This window comes from Scyliorhinus torazame, chromosome 8, assembly GCF_047496885.1.
Source record: "Scyliorhinus torazame isolate Kashiwa2021f chromosome 8, sScyTor2.1, whole genome shotgun sequence".
NCBI classification, from domain to species: domain Eukaryota; kingdom Metazoa; phylum Chordata; class Chondrichthyes; order Carcharhiniformes; family Scyliorhinidae; genus Scyliorhinus; species Scyliorhinus torazame.
Window position 1 is genome coordinate 168,673,170 of NC_092714.1, and position 17,514 is coordinate 168,690,683.

General features: G+C 47.7%; 1 protein-coding gene across 4 annotated transcripts in view; it reads right to left on the bottom strand.

Annotated features, from left to right (window-relative positions):
- pcif1 (phosphorylated CTD interacting factor 1) overlaps positions 1-17,514 on the bottom strand; it is a 295,713-nt gene that overhangs the window by 107,635 nt on the left and 170,564 nt on the right. For all 4 annotated transcript variants that reach the window (XR_011948739.1, XM_072514490.1, XM_072514491.1 and 1 more), the window contains exons 9-10: positions 7,938-8,037; positions 3,565-3,727 (exon numbers count right to left, since the gene is read on the bottom strand). Coding sequence is in view for 3 of the 4 variants with exons in the window: in XM_072514490.1 (XP_072370591.1) it covers positions 3,565-3,727; positions 7,938-8,037 (263 nt within the window). In the remaining variant the exon portion in view is untranslated. The remainder of the gene's footprint in view (positions 1-3,564; positions 3,728-7,937; positions 8,038-17,514) is intronic.

Here is a 17,514-nt window from a genome sequence, read left to right on the forward strand (position 1 = left end):
AGGTTTGGGGGACTGGGGGTTTTCTGTGGGGTTATAATTAACCCACAAGGGCTGGTTTAGCACAGTGGGCTAAATAGCTGGCTTGTAATACAGAACAATGCCAGTAGCGCGGGTTCAATTCCCGTACCGGCCTCCCCGAACAGGCGCCGGAATGTGGCGACTAGGGGCTTTTCACAGTAATTTCATTGAAGCCTACTTGTGACAATAAGCGATTATTAATTAGTTAGTTTTTAAAACAAAAATGATAAACTGCCTGTAATATATCGGAGTGCTTTATCTTTGTGGAATTTTCAGTTTTGTTTGGAATAAAATATATTTTTTAAATAATATAATAATAATAATCTTCATTAGATGTTATTGCTATTGTGGGAGTGCAACAAAGGTTTACCAGGTTGATTCCTGGGATAGCGGGACTGTCATAGGACAGACTGAGTTGGTTAGGATTATATTCATTGGAGTTTGGATGAGTCAGAGGGGAACCTCATAGAAATTTCTAAAATTCCAACAGGATTAGACAGGATAGATTCAGAGAGAACCTTTCCGATGGTGGGGGATTCCAGAACTAATAATAACGATAATATAAAACTTTATTGTCACAACTCGGCTTACATTAACACTGCAATGAAGTTACTGTGAAAAGTTGCCACACTCCGGCGCCTGTTCAAGTACACTGAGGGAGAATTCATAATGTTCAATTCACCATTTAACAAGCACTCCCGGGATTCTCCGAGCCTCCACGCCGTAATCGCGCTCGGCGCGGGGGAGGGGAATGGGGCGTCAGACCCGCGATTCTCCGGGAATCGCCGCCAATCGCGCGGTCGGCGCGGCGCCGGTCGAGGGCCATTGAAAGAGGCCCTTGCGGCGATTCTCCGCCATCAACTGGCTAAGTTCCCGTCGGCGTGGTTCACTCATGGTTCCACCCAGCGGGAGCTCGGAATGGCGGCTGCAGACACAATCTTGCGATCGAGGGCCACCGATCGGCGGGGGGGGGGGGCGCGATCTGGGGGGGGGGGGGGGGGAGGCGGGGCTATATTGTTGGGGCCGGCCGGCTGTGCGGACCCACGGCCGGAAGTGCAGGGCCCCGTATCGGCAGTCGGAGCTGCGTGGACTACTCCGGGGCCCTGCTAGCCCCCTTCAAAACGGAGAATCACCCTGGACTTACTCCAGGTAAGTCCAGAGTGATTCTCGCCCGTTTTCTCACAGGCGTGGGGACATAGCCCCATTGTCAAGAGAATTCTACCCCACACCTTTTGGGACTTGCGGGAAGAAACAGGAGCACCCGGAGGAAACCCACAGGGAGAACATGCAGACTCCACACAGACAGTGAACCAAGCTGGGAATCGAACCCGGGTCCCTCCCGCTGTGAAGCAACAGTGTTAACCACTGTGTTACCGTGCCACTCTTATTTAAGTTTTAAAACCTAGTCTTACTCTACAATCACTCTCACTCAAACTAATGTAAAATTCAATTATATTATGATCACTGTTACCTCAGGGTGCCTTCACAATGAGGTCATCAATTAATCCTACCATTGCGTAATAACAGGTCTAGTATAGCCTGCCCTCTGGTTGGCTCCGGAATTTGCTCTTCTAAGAAAACATGCTGAGAACATTCTATGAACTCATCTCGGCTACTTTTGCCCTTCTGATTTTTCCAGTCCATATGTGGATTAAAATCCCCCATTATTATTGCAGTAGCTTTCTGACAAGCCCCCATGATCGTATTCTTGATACTTCATCGTACTGTGTAGTTACAATTAGGGGGCCTGTACAACAGTCCTACAAGGTCCCACAGATCGGGCGGCACAGTGGTTAGCACTGCTGCCTCACAGCCCCAGGTACTGAGGTTGGATTCTGACCTTGGGTGAATGTGTGGAGTTTGCACATTCTCTCCGTGTCTGCGTGAGTTTCCTCTGGGTGCTCCGGTTTCCTCCCACAGTCCAAAAATGTGCAGGTTCGGTGGATTGGGCATACTGAATTGTCCCTTAGTGTCCAAAGATGTGCAGGTTAAGTGATTGCCTATGCTAAATTGCCCCTTAGTTTGTCCAAAGGTTAGGTGGCGTTGCAGGGATAGAGCGGGAGAGTGGGCCTAGGGTGCTTGTTTGGAGGGTCTGTGCAGACTCGATGGGCTGAATGGCCTCCTTTTGCACTGTAGGGATTTCACGATTCTATGAACCGACTTCTTGGCTTTATCATTTTTCATCTCAACCCAAACCTCTTCTACATCCTGGTTTCCTGAACTAAGGTCATCTCTCTCTAACTTACTAATACCATTGTTAATTAACAGGGCAACCCCTCCACCTTTTCCTAGCTTCCTATCCTTCCTAAGCGTCACATACCCTTCAGTATTCAGGTCCCAGTCTATGTCATCCTGCAGTATTCTCTCTGTAATAGTTATCAATTCCTACTTCTGTGTTTTGTTTTGAATGCTACGTGTATTCAGATACAGAGCATTTAGTTTTGTCCTTTTATTATTTTTATAGCAATTAACCTCACCTGCCGATTTACTCTTAGATTTGTACTCTTTGTCCCTTACTGTCACGGTCTTTATCATTTCCTATATTAGTACCTTTCTCTCTTGCCCTGTCTCTACTCTTTGGTTTACTATATCTTCCCAAATTTGATTCCTTGTCCCCACTATTTAGTTTAGAACTTTCTCTACTTCCCTAGTATGTGTCTCGCTAGAACACCAGCCCCAGTATGGTTCAGACTGTCCCAACAGTACAGCTCCCAGTTGCCCCAGTAACTAGGGCTGCAGTCACTGAAGTTTAGAAGGTGACTGACTAAACGGCCAACTCCTTTTCCTGTGGAATGACTCAACAACAGAGAGACACAAAGAGAGATCAATAGACATAATGTAACAGGGATAAAAATGAACAGTGCTGAATAATTAAGAGAATGTCAGACACTGTGCTTTCTCAGAACATCGTGGGTTACAGCAGAACGGTAATTCAATGGTTATGATACTTGTCTAATAATCTAAAGGCTTGGACTAATAGTGAAGAGATCAAGTCTCAGCATGGTAGTTTAATCATTTGAATTCAATTTTAAAAATTTGATGTCAATAAAATTGATCATGAGCCATCAGACTGTAGTAAAAAGCCACTAATCCCTATCCAGTTTGGTTGACATGTGACTCCAACACGATTGACTCTAACTGCCCTCTGAAAAAAGGTGATATCTTACCTTCTCAACCAGTGACCTGCAAAGATTTTGTCAGTAACACCACACCAAAGAATGGATTTCAACAAAAATTTATAACTTAGAGAGATTTACTCTGCATTTCAATGTGATTATCGGTACATGGTTCAGCTTCAGTGGTAGCTCTCCCCTCCTGTCTGGGTGCCATGATGTGGAGATACAGCCGTTGGACTGGGGTGAGCACAGTAAGAAGTCTTACAACACCAGGTTAATGTCCAACAGGTTTGTTTCGAATCACTAGTTTTCGGAGCACTGCTCCTTCCTCAGGTGAATGAAGAGGTAGATTCCAGAAACATATATATATATATATAGACAGAGTCAAAGATGCAAGACGATACTTTGAATATCTGTGTGGCCCTCTCACCTGATATATTGCACTCTTTGAGTAATGCTAAATGCTTCTCTCGGACTCGTTTCACGTATTCACCAGATATGTTGTAGATCTTTCCACAGATTGCTTCCACGGAATCTTTAGCCACTGCTGCCACATGGGGCCCACACTGTTTCCTCAAGTGTTCAAGTCTCTCCTGCATTCAAAGAAAAGACTGAGTCAGGAATTCCAACAGATCAGGTTAGTGCATACATCTAGAAACCAGACTTTTAAAGAGTCATTTTGGTTCTCCTTGTCATCAGGCCTCTTCAGAAATGAACCCCAATTTCTCAGCACCAAGCATCAATCCACTCATGGACTCTCATGATGTGGATATGATGTGTGGAAAGGGGACTCTAGATGTGTGTACTTGTGGCATTAAAATCTACATCAGGTTAAAGGTAACTCTGAGCTTGTGTGGTTGCAAGGGTGTCAGTGCGTAAAGCGCAAAGTGGGTTTAAAAGTACATACGCACGAGTGCAGTATGGGGAAGTAACTGCATTCATAAAAATCTTAGGAAGAACTTGAAAGGGTGTGAAGGGCACGTCGAGTTGAATTGAATAAATCTGCATATGTGATTGTGCCTGGTGGATTGGTAACTGTGCTTGTACAGGTGTGGAGAGGTGATGTGTCTGTACAGGAGATGAGAGGTGACGGTGACTGTGCCTGTACAGGAGACGGGAGGTGACTGTGCCTGTACAGGAGTGGAGAGAGTGGCGAAGGCGACTGTGTCTGAACACGAATGGCGAGGCGACTGTGTCTGTACACGAGTGGCGAGGCGACTGTGTCTGTACAGGAGCGGCGAGGCGACTGTGTCTATACAGGAGCGGCGCGGCGAGGCGACTGTGACTGTACAGGAGCGGCAAGGCGACTGTGTCTATACAGGAGCAGCGAGGCGACTGTGTCTGTACAGGAGCGGCGAGGCGATTGTGACTGTACAGGAGCGGCGAGGCGACTGTGACTGTACAGGAGCGGCGAGGCGACTGTGACTGCACAGGAGCAGAGAGGCGACTGTGCCAGCACAGGAGCCGAGAGGGACTGTGCATGTACAGGCTTGGAGAGGAGACTATGCCTGTACAGGCTTGGAGAGGAGACTATGCCTGTACAGGAGAGGATTGGTGACTCTGTCTATACAGGAGTGGACTGTTGACTATGTCAGTGCAGGAGTGAACAGGTGATTGCCTGTACAGGAGTGGAGAGGTGACTGTGTCTGTACAGGAGTGGAGAGATGACTGTGTCGGTACAGGTGTGGAGAGATGCCTTTACAGGAGTGGAGATGTGCCTGTGCAGTCGTGGATTGGCGATTGCCTGTACAGGAATGGAGAGGTGACTGCCTGTACAGGAGTGAAGGGGTGACTGCCTGTACAGGAGTGGAGAGGTGACTGTGTCTGTACAGGAGTGGAGAGGTGATTGTGTCTCTATAGAGTGGTAACTCTCCATTTTCAGATGTAGTGAGTAATACATGCCTACATGAAAAAATTTATGTCACGTGTAAGAAAACAAAATTTTGTCCCCCATAATCCATCCAGCACCCAAGCCATTAATCCAGAGCTATAAATTCCCATGAAATCTGTACTTCCAGAACTTAGGCTTCCTCATCCTGCCGATGTATTCATACTCTGAATATTTAAAATCAGTGTAAAACACATTTATACGTGCAAACTCATATCATCACAGTAAAAGGAATTCCCAATGTAACTCTTTAATCATCGATCTCTCTTGAGTTCACCATTCTTGTACCCTCATTCCCACATTAAAAATTTTTTTTTTAGAGTACCCAATCATTTTTTCCAATTAAGGGGCAATTTAGCGTGTCCAATCCACCTACACTGCACATCTTTGGGTTGTGGGGATGAAACCCACGCAGACACGAGGAGAATGTGCAAACTCCACACGGACAGTGCCTCATTCCCACATTAAAGCAAATCACACTGTCCATTTGTCATGCAAAAGGAGCCACCTAATATCTTCTCATTTTTCCATTAATGGCAAAATCTCTGGTATACTTTATTTTCTCTTTATTGCCCAAATATTCCCACTAATATCTAGCTCTCTTATGCCTAATACCCCCTCTAATATCTACCCCTCTCATACCTTAATATCCCCACGAATATCCACCCCTCTAGTCCCTAACACCCCCATTTATATCCACCGCTCTAGTCCCCAATACCATCATTAATATCCATCTCTCTAGTGTCAAAGAACAAAGAAATGTACAGCACAGGAACAGGCCCTTCGGCCCTCCAAGCCCTTGCCGACCATACTGCCCGACTAAACTACAATCTTCTACACTTCCTGGGTCCGTATCCTTCTATTCCCATCCTATTCATATATTTGTCAAGATGCCCCTTAAATGTCCCTATCGTCCCTGCTTCCACTACCTCCTCCGGTAGCGAGTTCCAGGTACCCACTACCCTCTGCGTAAAAAACTTGCCTCGTACATCTACTCTAAACCTTGCCCCTCTCACCTTAAACCTATGCCCCCTAGTAATTGACCCCTCTACCCTGGGGAAAAGCCTCTGACTATCCACTCTGTCTATGCCCCTCATAATTTTGTATACCTCTATCAGGTCGCCCCTCAACCTCCTTCGTTCCAGTGAGAACAAACCGAGTTTATTCAACCGCTCCTCATAGCTTATGCCCTCCATACCAGGCAACATTCTGGTAAATCTCTTCTGCACCCTCTCTAAAGCCTCCACATCCTTCTGGTAGTGTGGCGACCAGAATTGAACACTATACTCCAAGTGTGGCCTAACTAAGGTTCTATACAGCTGCAACATGACTTGCCAATTCTTATACTCAATGCCCCGGCCAATGAAGGCAAGCATGCCGTATGCCTTCTTGACTACCTTCTCCACCTGTGTTGCCCCTTTCAATGACCTGTGGACCTGTACTCCTAGATCTCTTTGACTTTCAATACTCTTGAGGGTTCTACCATTCACTGTATATTCCCTACCTGCATTAGACCTTCCAAAATGCATTACCTCACATTTGTCCGGATTAAACTCCATCTGCCATCTCTCCGCCCAAGTCTCCAGACAATCTAAATCCTGCTGTATCCTCAGACAGTCCTCATCGCTATCCGCAATTCCACCAACCTTTGTGTCGTCTACAAACTTACTAATCAGACCAGTTACATTTTCCTCCAAATCATTCATATATACTACAAAGAGCAAAGGTCCCAGCACTGATCCCTGTGGAACACCACTGGTCACAGCCCTCCAATTAGAAAAGCATCCCTCCATTGCTACCCTCTGCCTTCTATGGCCTAGCCAGTTCTGTATCCACCTTGCCAGTTCACCCCTGATCCCGTGTGACTTCACCTTTTGTCCTAAAACCCCCACTAATATCCACCTCTCTCGTGCTTCATGTACAAATGTCTCTAGTCTCTAGTTCACTGGCTAGAGAATGATCAAGAGACCCACATATTATCTCCTTCGGAAAAGGCCAAAAATTACAAGTTATCAGGAAATTAAAAGACCATCTGTGTCCTTCTGCAGGTCTTGACCGAAAGCTGCCGGCCAATCAGAGTCCGGTAGCTCCTTCGCTCAGCAGCGCCATTGGAAAGGTGATGGTTGCTGCAGGAAATACATGCACCAGAAGTTCAGGATCACAAAATGACTAAGACCAGAGGTAAGTAAAGACGAGAGAGGTTTTATGGGATGAGAGTCACAGCAGAAAGGGTTGTCGGGGAGGGAAGGTGGTAGTGGCTCTCAGCAACATCCCCTCTTCTGGGACCCACAATCAGGCATTGAGTGCCTTTGAATGAAGGACACTCCTCCCACATCACATACAATCATACACGGATTCAATTGTCATGCATCCAGGATTCTGACAGGCCTGTCTTCTGCTGCTTCAACATCATTGATAGTGGGATGAGGCCCTTAAGTGGGCATTAAAGGCCTCAGTTGGCAGCGGGACAGGAAGGCTTCAATGTGCCCTGCCAAGGACTTAATAAGGTCGGAGGCAGGAAGGTGATGGTTGCAAATGGTCATTCCGCAGCCCAGCCATCGTATCCCCTAACCTGGCTCTCGTATCCCTTTGTTCCACTGATCTGGTCATCATCCCCTAACCCAATCACTGTCCCCATGGGGGACAGTTTAGAGATGTGTGAGGCAGGTTTTTTACGCAGAGGGTGGCGAGTGCCTGGAACGTGTTGCCAGGGGAGGTTGTGAAAGCAGATACATTAACAGCGTTCAAAAGGCATCCTGACAATCACATGGATAGGATGGGTATCGAGGGCTACGGCAGAAAGAAGTGCTGAGGGTTTTGGCAAAGGTTGGTATCATGACCGGTACAGGCTTGGAGGGCCGAAGGGCCTGTTCCTGGGCTGTAACGATCTTTGTATCTGGTAATCTTTCCCATACCATATAATCTTCTTTTGTGGCAGATGGTTCCTTTCGTAGCCAGTTGAAAGTATCTTCAACATTCCATTTCACAGTTTTCCTGACATCGGGGGTCGCATTTCTGGGGAGGAAGAAGATTCAATGAGCAGGACTGAAAGAGCCACACACTTGCTACTGACGGACACAGATTTACTGACTACACAAAAGCACGAGTCAAATCCTTCTCATGGCCTGGATGCCTTTCTTGTATTATTGATTGTCTATTACTCTTCTGGGATAAATTCCAGTACAACAAAAAGATGTTAGTGTTTTTTTCTTGTCAGTCTGTTGTCTAACATGTCCAGAAATCTATCACCACAATTAAAGTCATCATCAAGATACAAGAAATCCACTGCCTGATCAGGATGTTACATACATCCTTCTCCTTCAGGTAACATGTCACTTACATACATCCAGAAACAAAGGATAGCAAGAGATATGATTTAGGGTCCGCACCACCACCTTCCTCCCTGCCTAAGTTTGTGAGTAACTCTTGTCTCATTTGGATCACTTTATTAATTACAACACTGTTTACAGTCTGGAGCCAACTGTAAAATATCCCGGCTCTTGGTGGCATACATATATATATCAGACCTTGGCAATGAGCCAGGTTGGCTGCTAAATCAGCTGTACTGTGGGCCCACTCGACTTGACTATCAGGTGACATGGTCTGCCACACAGGTTTGGTATGTTTCCAGTACTTCATTGGAAGATGTGCACCTACCTGGAAGCCATTTATGCTCAAAGAGGCCTCATGTGTCTCCCTCCCTAGATGATAGTTACTGATCAATCATTAGATATGTGATAGGTTTCAGTTCTTGCCTAATGGACAGGAGGTACCAGAAATTCTCATGAATGGCTCTTTCAGCAGCACAATTTCCCAAAGAAACTGCGAATACTTTTTGTTATGGGCGAGGCGTTTTCAGAACCCCAAAATGGATCATGGAGTTCAACCAACCTCCCCCTTTAATGTATTTGTTGCTTTTCCGAGCACACGGCTTGTTCCCGAGGTGTGAGATTACAATTATGGACACGTGGGTTTTTAAACACAAAACAATGTTTATTCCATGAACCCAACTTAACCTCTTAAATAAACATTGGATCTCTCAACACCCCTTACTTCAAAGATAACCTTGAAAATATTACAACACTAAATAATCCTACAGTTATTCCTTTCAACATCCATGAGACTTAACACCTTTAAACAGAAACACATCAGGTTAAACTATTATGAGTTTAAAATCACCCAAATGATCCAGAGATACTCTTTCATGGCAGAGATCACAGCAGATCCAGCTCACTACAAACTCAGACACTCCCAAGCTCTTTTCAAACTGAAACTAAAAAACTGCAAAATGGCTGATCTAAAGCCCAGCTCAACCCACTCTGACATCACTGCATTTCTTAAAGGTACACTGCTTAAACATCCATTTCTTAAAGGCACTCTCACATGACATTTTCCACAATCTCCTGTCCATCATATAATCACATCACATCAAACAGTTGAACTAACATGTGGAGATGCACAGCTTCAGCAGCACCGGCCTGTCTTTCTGCTATTCAACCATGATGGGCACAAAACTTTGATGTCAGTTATGTGTTCTCACACTTGGCCTCCAGGTAAAAGATTCCCAGCTGCCGTCCTAGTTCTTGAGTTTCCTCGGTCATGATGTGTGTATATATATATATCTGCCTTCAATGTGGTGCACTTCATTGTACACACTGTGAACCTTCAACGAAGCTCCTAATATCAACCAGTACTTTTTTCAGTACAAGGTCATTATCAGGAATGTTCTAAAAACTTTCTGAATTATCCTTTTATCTACTAAGAAACTGACTGCTGTACATCAATATAATGAGTAAATGGCTCGGTATAATGATTTGTCATTCTCAGTCATTTAAAATGATGTTAGGCGGCACGGTGGTGCAGTGGTTAGCACTGTTGCCTCACGGCATTGAGGACCCGGATTCAATTCCGGCCCTGGGTCACTGTCCATGCGGAGTTTGCACATTCGCCCCGTGTCTGCATAGGTCTCACCCCCACAACCCAAAGATGTATGGGGGAGATGGATTGGCCATATCTTTTTATTAAAACAGTAAAAAATATATAAGGCCAAACGGTACAAACATTAATTTTGTGTTGGAGAAACAGAATATCCTCCCCTCAGTACCAATGTACGGGGAGGGGGGGGTGGATACTCTCATTATTAAAACAGTTCACGGACTTCCGGGTGCGGCGATGACCAGCTGAGTCGCACGTTTCGGCAGCTCCCGGTGTAACGGACTTTTGGGCTCCTAATAAGAGCCCCAACGGCAATTTTAACGGCTAAAAGTACTGTGCAGTGAACCAGAAGGGAATCCCCCCTGGATACGGATGGAAAAAGGAGAGGAAGGTGGCCGGATTGCGGTGGATCCTTTAGAGCAGCGGCAAGGAAGGCAAGCAAAAACCAAGATGGCGTCGGAAGGTGGCAGTTTAATATGGGGCCCTGAACAACACGAGTTTTTGAAACGCTGCGTGGAAGAACTCAAAAAGGAAATGAAGAAGGAGATGTTGGCCCCGATATTACAGGCGATCGAAGGGCTAAAGGAGGAGCAAAAGACCCAGGAGCGGGAGCTTCGGGTCGTGAAGGCAATGGCTGCCGAGAATGAGGACGACATAAGGGCCTGGTGGTGAAGACGGAGATGCACGAGGCACACCATAAACGATGTGTGGAAAGGCTGGAGGCGCTGGAGAACAACGCGAGGAGGAACAACCTAAGGATTCTTGGCCTTCCTGAAGGTGCGGAGGGAGCGGACGCCGGGGCATATATGAGCACGATGCTGCACTCGTTAATGGGAGCGGAGGCCCCGGCGGGTCCGCTGGAGGTGGAGGGAGCATACCGAGTGATGGCGCGAGGACCGAGAGCAGGAGAAATTCCTAGAACCATAGTGGTGAGATTCCTCCGTTTTAAGGACAGAGAGATGGTCCTCAGATGGGCAAAGAAAACTCGGAGCAGTAAGTGGGAGAACGCGGTGATCCGCGTATACCAAGACTGGAGTGCGGAGGTGGCGAGAAGGAGGGCGAGCTTTAATCGGGCCAAGGCGGTGCTTCACAAAAAGAAGATAAAATTCGGAATGCTGCAACTGGCAAGACTGTGGGTCACATATCAAGGGAGGCACCACTACTTTGAGACGGCGGATGAGGCGTGGACTTTTATTGTGGAAGAAAAATTGGAATGAGCGGGTTATTAAAAAAAAGAACGTTTGAAACAAAGTGGTGGGGCGAGTATGGGGGGCGAAGAAGGGGGGAAAGAGGAGTTTTATGTTATTAATCCTGCGATGTGGTAACTTTTCTCTCTTCCACAGGAGGTGGTGGGGGGAGGAAAGGAGGTGGAAGAGATGGGGCGTTGGCCATTGGGGGCGGGGCCAAGGGGGAAGCGCGGGCTCGGTTCCCGCGCTATGATAATCATGGCGGGAATAGGGAAGCAGGAAGGAGGGGGCATCGCACGGTGCGAGCCGAGGTCACGGGGGGAAGCGGAGGTCGGCCAGAGTTTGCTGACTTCTGGGAGCAACATGGGGGATGTAACTACGCTAGTGGGGGATCTAGCGGGGGGGGGTGGGAGGGGGGAATTATTGGGCTGCTGCTGCTGGGGAGAGGGGGGAGCTGGTATGGGGTGGGATGGGCGGGGGGGCACCGCCTGGGGGGGACACAGCTGCGTGGGAACCGGGTGAGGAGCTGGAAAAAGGGGATGGCTAATCGACAAGGGGGGGGGTTAAAAAGCCCCCCAACCCGGCTGATCACGTGGAACGTGTGAGGGCTGAACGGGCCGATAAAGAGGGCACGGGTACTCGCACACCTTAAGAAACTTAAGGCAGACGTGGTTATGTTACAGGAAACGCACTTGAAACTGATAGACCAGGTGTGACTACGCAAAGGTTGGGTGGGGCAGGTGTTCCATTCGGGGCTAGATGCGAAAAACAGGGGGGTGGCTATATTAGCGGGGAAGCGGGTAATGTTTGAGGCAAAGACTATAGTGGCGGATAGCGGGGCAGATACGTGATGGTGAGTGGCAAACTACAGGGGGAGACGGTGGTTTTGGTAAACGTATATGCCCCGAACTGGGATGATGCCAATTTTATGAGGCGTATGCTCGGACGCATCCCGGACCTAGAGGTGGGAAAGTTGGTAATGGGGGGAGATTTCAATACGGTGTTGGAACCAGGGCTGGACAGGTCAAGGTCCAGGACTGGAAGGAGGCCGGCAGCAGCCAAGGTGCTTAAAGATTTTATGGAGCAGATGGGAGGAGTAGACCCGTGGAGATTTAGCACACCTAGGAGTAAGGAGTTTTCGTTTTTCTCCTATGTCCACAAAGTCTATTCGCGAATAGACTTTTTTGTTTTGGGAAGGGCGTTGATCCCGAAGGTGAGGGGAACGGAGTATACGGCTATAGCCATTTCGGATCACGCTCCACATTGGGTGGACTTGGAGATAGGGGAGGAAACAGAAGGGCGCCCACCCTGGAGAATGGACATGGGACTAATGGCAGATGAGGGGGTGTGTCGAAGGGTGAGGGGGTGCATTGAAAAGTACTTGGAACTCAATGACAATGGGGAGGTCCAGGTGGGAGTGGTCTGGGAGGCGCTGAAGGCAGTGGTTAGAGGGGAGCTGATAACAATAAGGGCACATAAAGGAAAGCAGGAGAGTAGGGAACGGGAGCGGTTGCTGCAAGAACTTCTGAGGGTGGACAGGCAATATGCGGAGGCACCGGAGGAGGGACTGTACAGGGAAAGGCAAAGGCTACACGTAGAATTTGACTTGCTGACAACGGGTACTGCAGTGGCACAGTGGAGGAAGGCACAGGGTGTACAGTACGAATATGGGGAGAAGGCGAGCAGGTTGCTGGCCCACCAATTGAGGAAAAGGGGAGCAGCGAGGGAAATAGGGGGAGTGAGGGATGAGGAAGGAGAGATGGAGCGGGGAGCGGAGAGAGTGAATGGAGTGTTCAAGGCATTTTATAAAAAATTATACGAAGCTCAACCCCCGGATGGGAGGGAGAGAATGATGGGCTTTCTGGACCGGCCGGAATTTCCCAAGGTGGAGGAGCAGGAAAGGGTGGGACTGGGAGCACAGATTGAAATAGAGGAAGTAGTGAAAGGAATTAGGAGCATGCAGGCGGGGAAGGCTCCGGGACCGGATGGATTCCCAGTTGAATTTTACAGGAAATATGTGGACTTGCTCGCCCCGCTACTGATGAGGACCTTTAATGAGGCAAAGGAAAGGGGACAGCTGCCCCCGACTATGTCTGAGGCAACGATATCGCTTCTCCTAAAGAAGGAAAAGGACCCGCTGCAATGCGGGTCCTATAGACCTATTTCCCTCCTAAATGTAGACGCTAAGATTCTGGCCAAGGTAATGGCAATGAGGATAGAGGATTGTGTCCCGAGGGTGGTCCATGAGGACCAAACTGGGTTTGTGAAGGGGAGACAGCTGAATACGAATATACGGAGGCTGCTAGGGGTAATGATGATGCCCCCACCAGGGGGGGGGAAGCGGAGATAGTGGTGGCGATGGATGCCGAGAAAGCATTTGACAGAGTGGAGTGGGATTATTTGTGGGAGTTGCTGAGGAGATTTGGTTTTGGAGATGAGTATGTTGGATGGGTGCAGCTGTTGTATAGGGCCCCAGTGGCGAGTGTGGTCACGAATGGACGGGGATCTGCATACTTTCAGCTCCATAGAGGGACAAGGCAGGGATGCCCTCTGTCCCCATTACTGTTTGCACTGGCGATTGAGCCCCTGGCAATAGCATTGAGGGGTGCCAAGAAGTGGAGGGGAGTACTTAGAGGAGGAGAAGAACACCGGGTATCTCTGTATGCGGATGATTTGTTGTTATATGTAGCGGACCCGGCGGAGGGGATGCCAGAGATAATGCGGACATTTCGGGAGTTTGGAGAATTCTCAGGATATAAACTGAACATGGGGAAAAGTGAGTTGTTTGTGGTGCATCCAGAGGAGCAGAGCAGAGAAATAGAGGACTTTCCGCTGAGGAAGGTAACAAGGGACTTTTGTTACTTGGGGATCCAGATAGCCAAGAATTGGGGTACATTGCATAGGTTAAATTTAACGCGATTGGTGGAACAGATGGAGGAGGACTTCAAGAGATGGGACATGGTATCCCTGTCACTGGCAGGGAGGGTGCAGGCAGTTAAAATGGTAGTCCTCCCGAGATTCCTCTTTGTGTTTCAGTGACTCCCGGTGGTGATCACGAAGGCTTTTTTCAAAAGGATCGAAAAGAGTATCATGAGTTTTGTGTGGGCCGGGAAGACCCCGAGAGTGAGGAAGGGATTCTTACAGCGTAGTAGGGATAGGGGGGGGCTGGCACTACCGAGCCTAAGTGAGTACTACTGGGCCGCCAATATCTCAATGGTGAGTAAGTGGATGGGGGAAGAGGAGGGAGCGGCGTGGAAGAGATTGGAGAGGGCGTCCTGTAGGGGGACTAGCCTACAAGCTATGGTGACGGCCCCATTGCCGTTCTCACCGAAGAAATACACCACAAGCCTGGTGGTGGTGGCGACTTTGAAAATTTGGGGACAGTGGAGACGGCAGAGGGGAAAGACGGGAGCCTTGGTGGGGTCCCCGATAAGAAACAACCATAGGTTTGCCCCGGGGAGAATGGATGGGGGATTTGGAATATGGCAAAGAGCAGGAGTAACGCAACTGAAAGATCTGTTTGTGGATGGGAAGTTCGCAAGTCTGGGAGCGCTGACCGAGAAATATGGGTTGCCCCAAGGGAATGCATTCCGGTATATGCAACTGAGGGCTTTTGCGAGGCAGCAGGTGAGGGAATTCCCGCAGCTCCCGACGCATGAGGTGCAGGACAGAGTAATCTCAAAGACATGGGTGGGGGACGGTAAGGTGTCAGATATATATAGGGAAATGAGGGACGAGGGGGAGATTATGGTAGATGAGCTGAAAGGGAAATGGGAAGAAGAGCTTGGGGAGGAGATTGAGGAGGGGCTGTGGGCGGATGCCCTAAGTAGGGTAAACTCATCGTCCTCGTGTGCCAGGCTAAGCCTGATTCAATTTAAGGTGTTACACAGGGCGCATATGACTGGAGCACGGCTCAGTAAATTTTTGGGGGTAGAGGATAGGTGTGCGAGATGCTCGAGAAGCCCAGCGAATCACACCCACATGTTCTGGTCATGTCCGGCACTACAAGGGTTCTGGGTGGGGTTGACAAAGGTGCTTTCGAAAGTAGTGGGGGTCCAGGTCGAACCAAGCTGGGGGTTGGCTATATTTGGGGTTGCACAAGAGCCGGGAGTGCAGGAGGCGAGAGAGGCCGATGTTTTGGCCTTTGCGTCCCTAGTAGCCCGGCGCAGGATACTGTTAACATACATAGAACATACAGTGCAGAAGGAGGCCATTTGGCCCATCGAGTCTGCACCGACCCACTTAAGCCCTCATTTCCACCCCATCCCCGTAACCCACTAACCCCTTCTAACCTTTTTGGTCACTAAGGGCAATTTTATCATGGCCAATCCACCCAACCTGCACGTCTTTGGACTGTGGGAGGAAACCGGAGCACCCGGAGGAAACCCACGCAGACACGGGGAGAATGTGCAAACTCCGCACAGACAGTGACCCAGCAGGGAATCGAACCTGGGACCCTGGCGCTGTGAAGCCACAGTGCTATCCACTTGTGCTACCGTGCTGCCCCTGTTGATGTGGAAGGAAGCCAAGCCCCCGGGGGTGGAGACCTGGATAAATGACATGGCAGGGTTTATAAAGCTGGAACGGATTAAGTTCGTCCTAAGGGGATCGGCTCAAGGGTTCACCAGGCGGTGGCAACCGTCCGTCGAATACCTCGCAGAAAGATAGAGGGAATGGAAAAGAAGAAGGCAGCAGCCCGGGGGGGGGGGGGGGGGGGGGGGGGGGGAGGGAGGGGGGGGAGAGAACCAGAAGGAGTCTCAGGGTAATTAATATATATGTATAATATGTATAGGTCGTTGCTATAAATAATTGTATATTGGATTGTTAAACCATATTTTTGGAGAGTGTTTATCTGAGACAAGGCAGTTGCCATTTAGTTTTAGTTTTTGTTATATATTATTTATTCTTTGTTTATAAAACAGGTCATTGTTATTTATACTGTTATATTATTGTGTAAAGGATACACAATGTACTGTGATGGTTGACCAAAAATTTTCAATAAAATATTCTTAAAAAAAACAGTTCACAACACGTTTCTACAAAAAACAAATGGTACAAGCGCTAAACTTTGCGCTGGAGAGACCAGATACCCTTGCCTCTGTACCAACAGAAGAGAAAGGAAGGTGGGTGGTGGGGAGAGAGGGGAAAGGAGGCTGGTGGGTAGGGAGGGAGTCGGAGTGTTGGTGAAGGGGGGCCCAATATTGCACCACCTGAACTGGGTAGGGAGGGAGTCGGAGTGTTGGTGAAGGGGGGCCCAATAGGGCACTGCCTGAACTATCTACAGAGGCAGAAAAACAAAAGAACCGTCAATTATGATGTGCCAGATTCTGGGCGTTCCCCAGAGGGGGTGAGGGGCGACACAGTGTCAGGCACGAGTGAGACCCGCACCCCGCTACAGATTGTCCCTTAATTGGATAAATTAAGAAATAAAAAAATTAAAATTAAGTTACTCATAGGTGGTGTGATTAAAAATGCTTATTTTCTGTGATAAGCCTACTTTCAACTATATTAAGAAAACTGCACCAAGTTATCACTCTTAATTGCAGGAAGGAATATTTTTAAGTACATATTTCTCTTAAATTAATTTCTAAAACATTGTTGAATTGCACTGGCTCATGACAGATTTCATGTTTAACGATACATAAATGCAGAATCTGAAGAAAGAAAGACATTTCAAAAGTAACATAATTTTGGTGCAATTTGAACCCAGATTACCCAATGCGGAAACTGAAGATCATTATGGTCTGCGCTTGTGATAATAAATAAGAGATGCAGCAGGTCAGACAGCTCCTTGACTCTGCTCCACTATGCATTAAGATCATGGCTGAACTTCTACATCAACTCCCATATTCCAGTCTGATCCCATTGTTAAGCTCCAACGGTAACTCTATAATAAGAACTAGGAAGCAAGTCTGGATTTATTTGGCTTCAGGTTTACTGTGTTCAGTTCACTTCCCCAACAACAAAACAGTACCACCTGTATCCCCTTTATATACTGGTGCAATAAGTGCAATCTATTGAACAATTAAAACCCCAATTCCACTTAAGTACTAGGGAACATTAACTCTTCCCCAACAGATTCCCCCTCTTAAACATAAAATCCTTAATTTTGACATAATTCACAATATACCATTACACAAATGTATGTATTTTTCTGCAATAAATGCACTCTTCCCCCTTTCTTCACTCACATATCTCCTCCTTAATCGGAAACGACTAATAAAATCTTCGAGCTAGTCCCTCTTTTTGTCCAAAAGTTAGATAATTGGTCACTGCTATCAACCCACTTGATCTTGTGAATCTCCCTGTTCTCCAGCAACTGTTTTAGGCTTGCTATGTCAATCCATAGTCTCTTTTCAGACGCATTTTG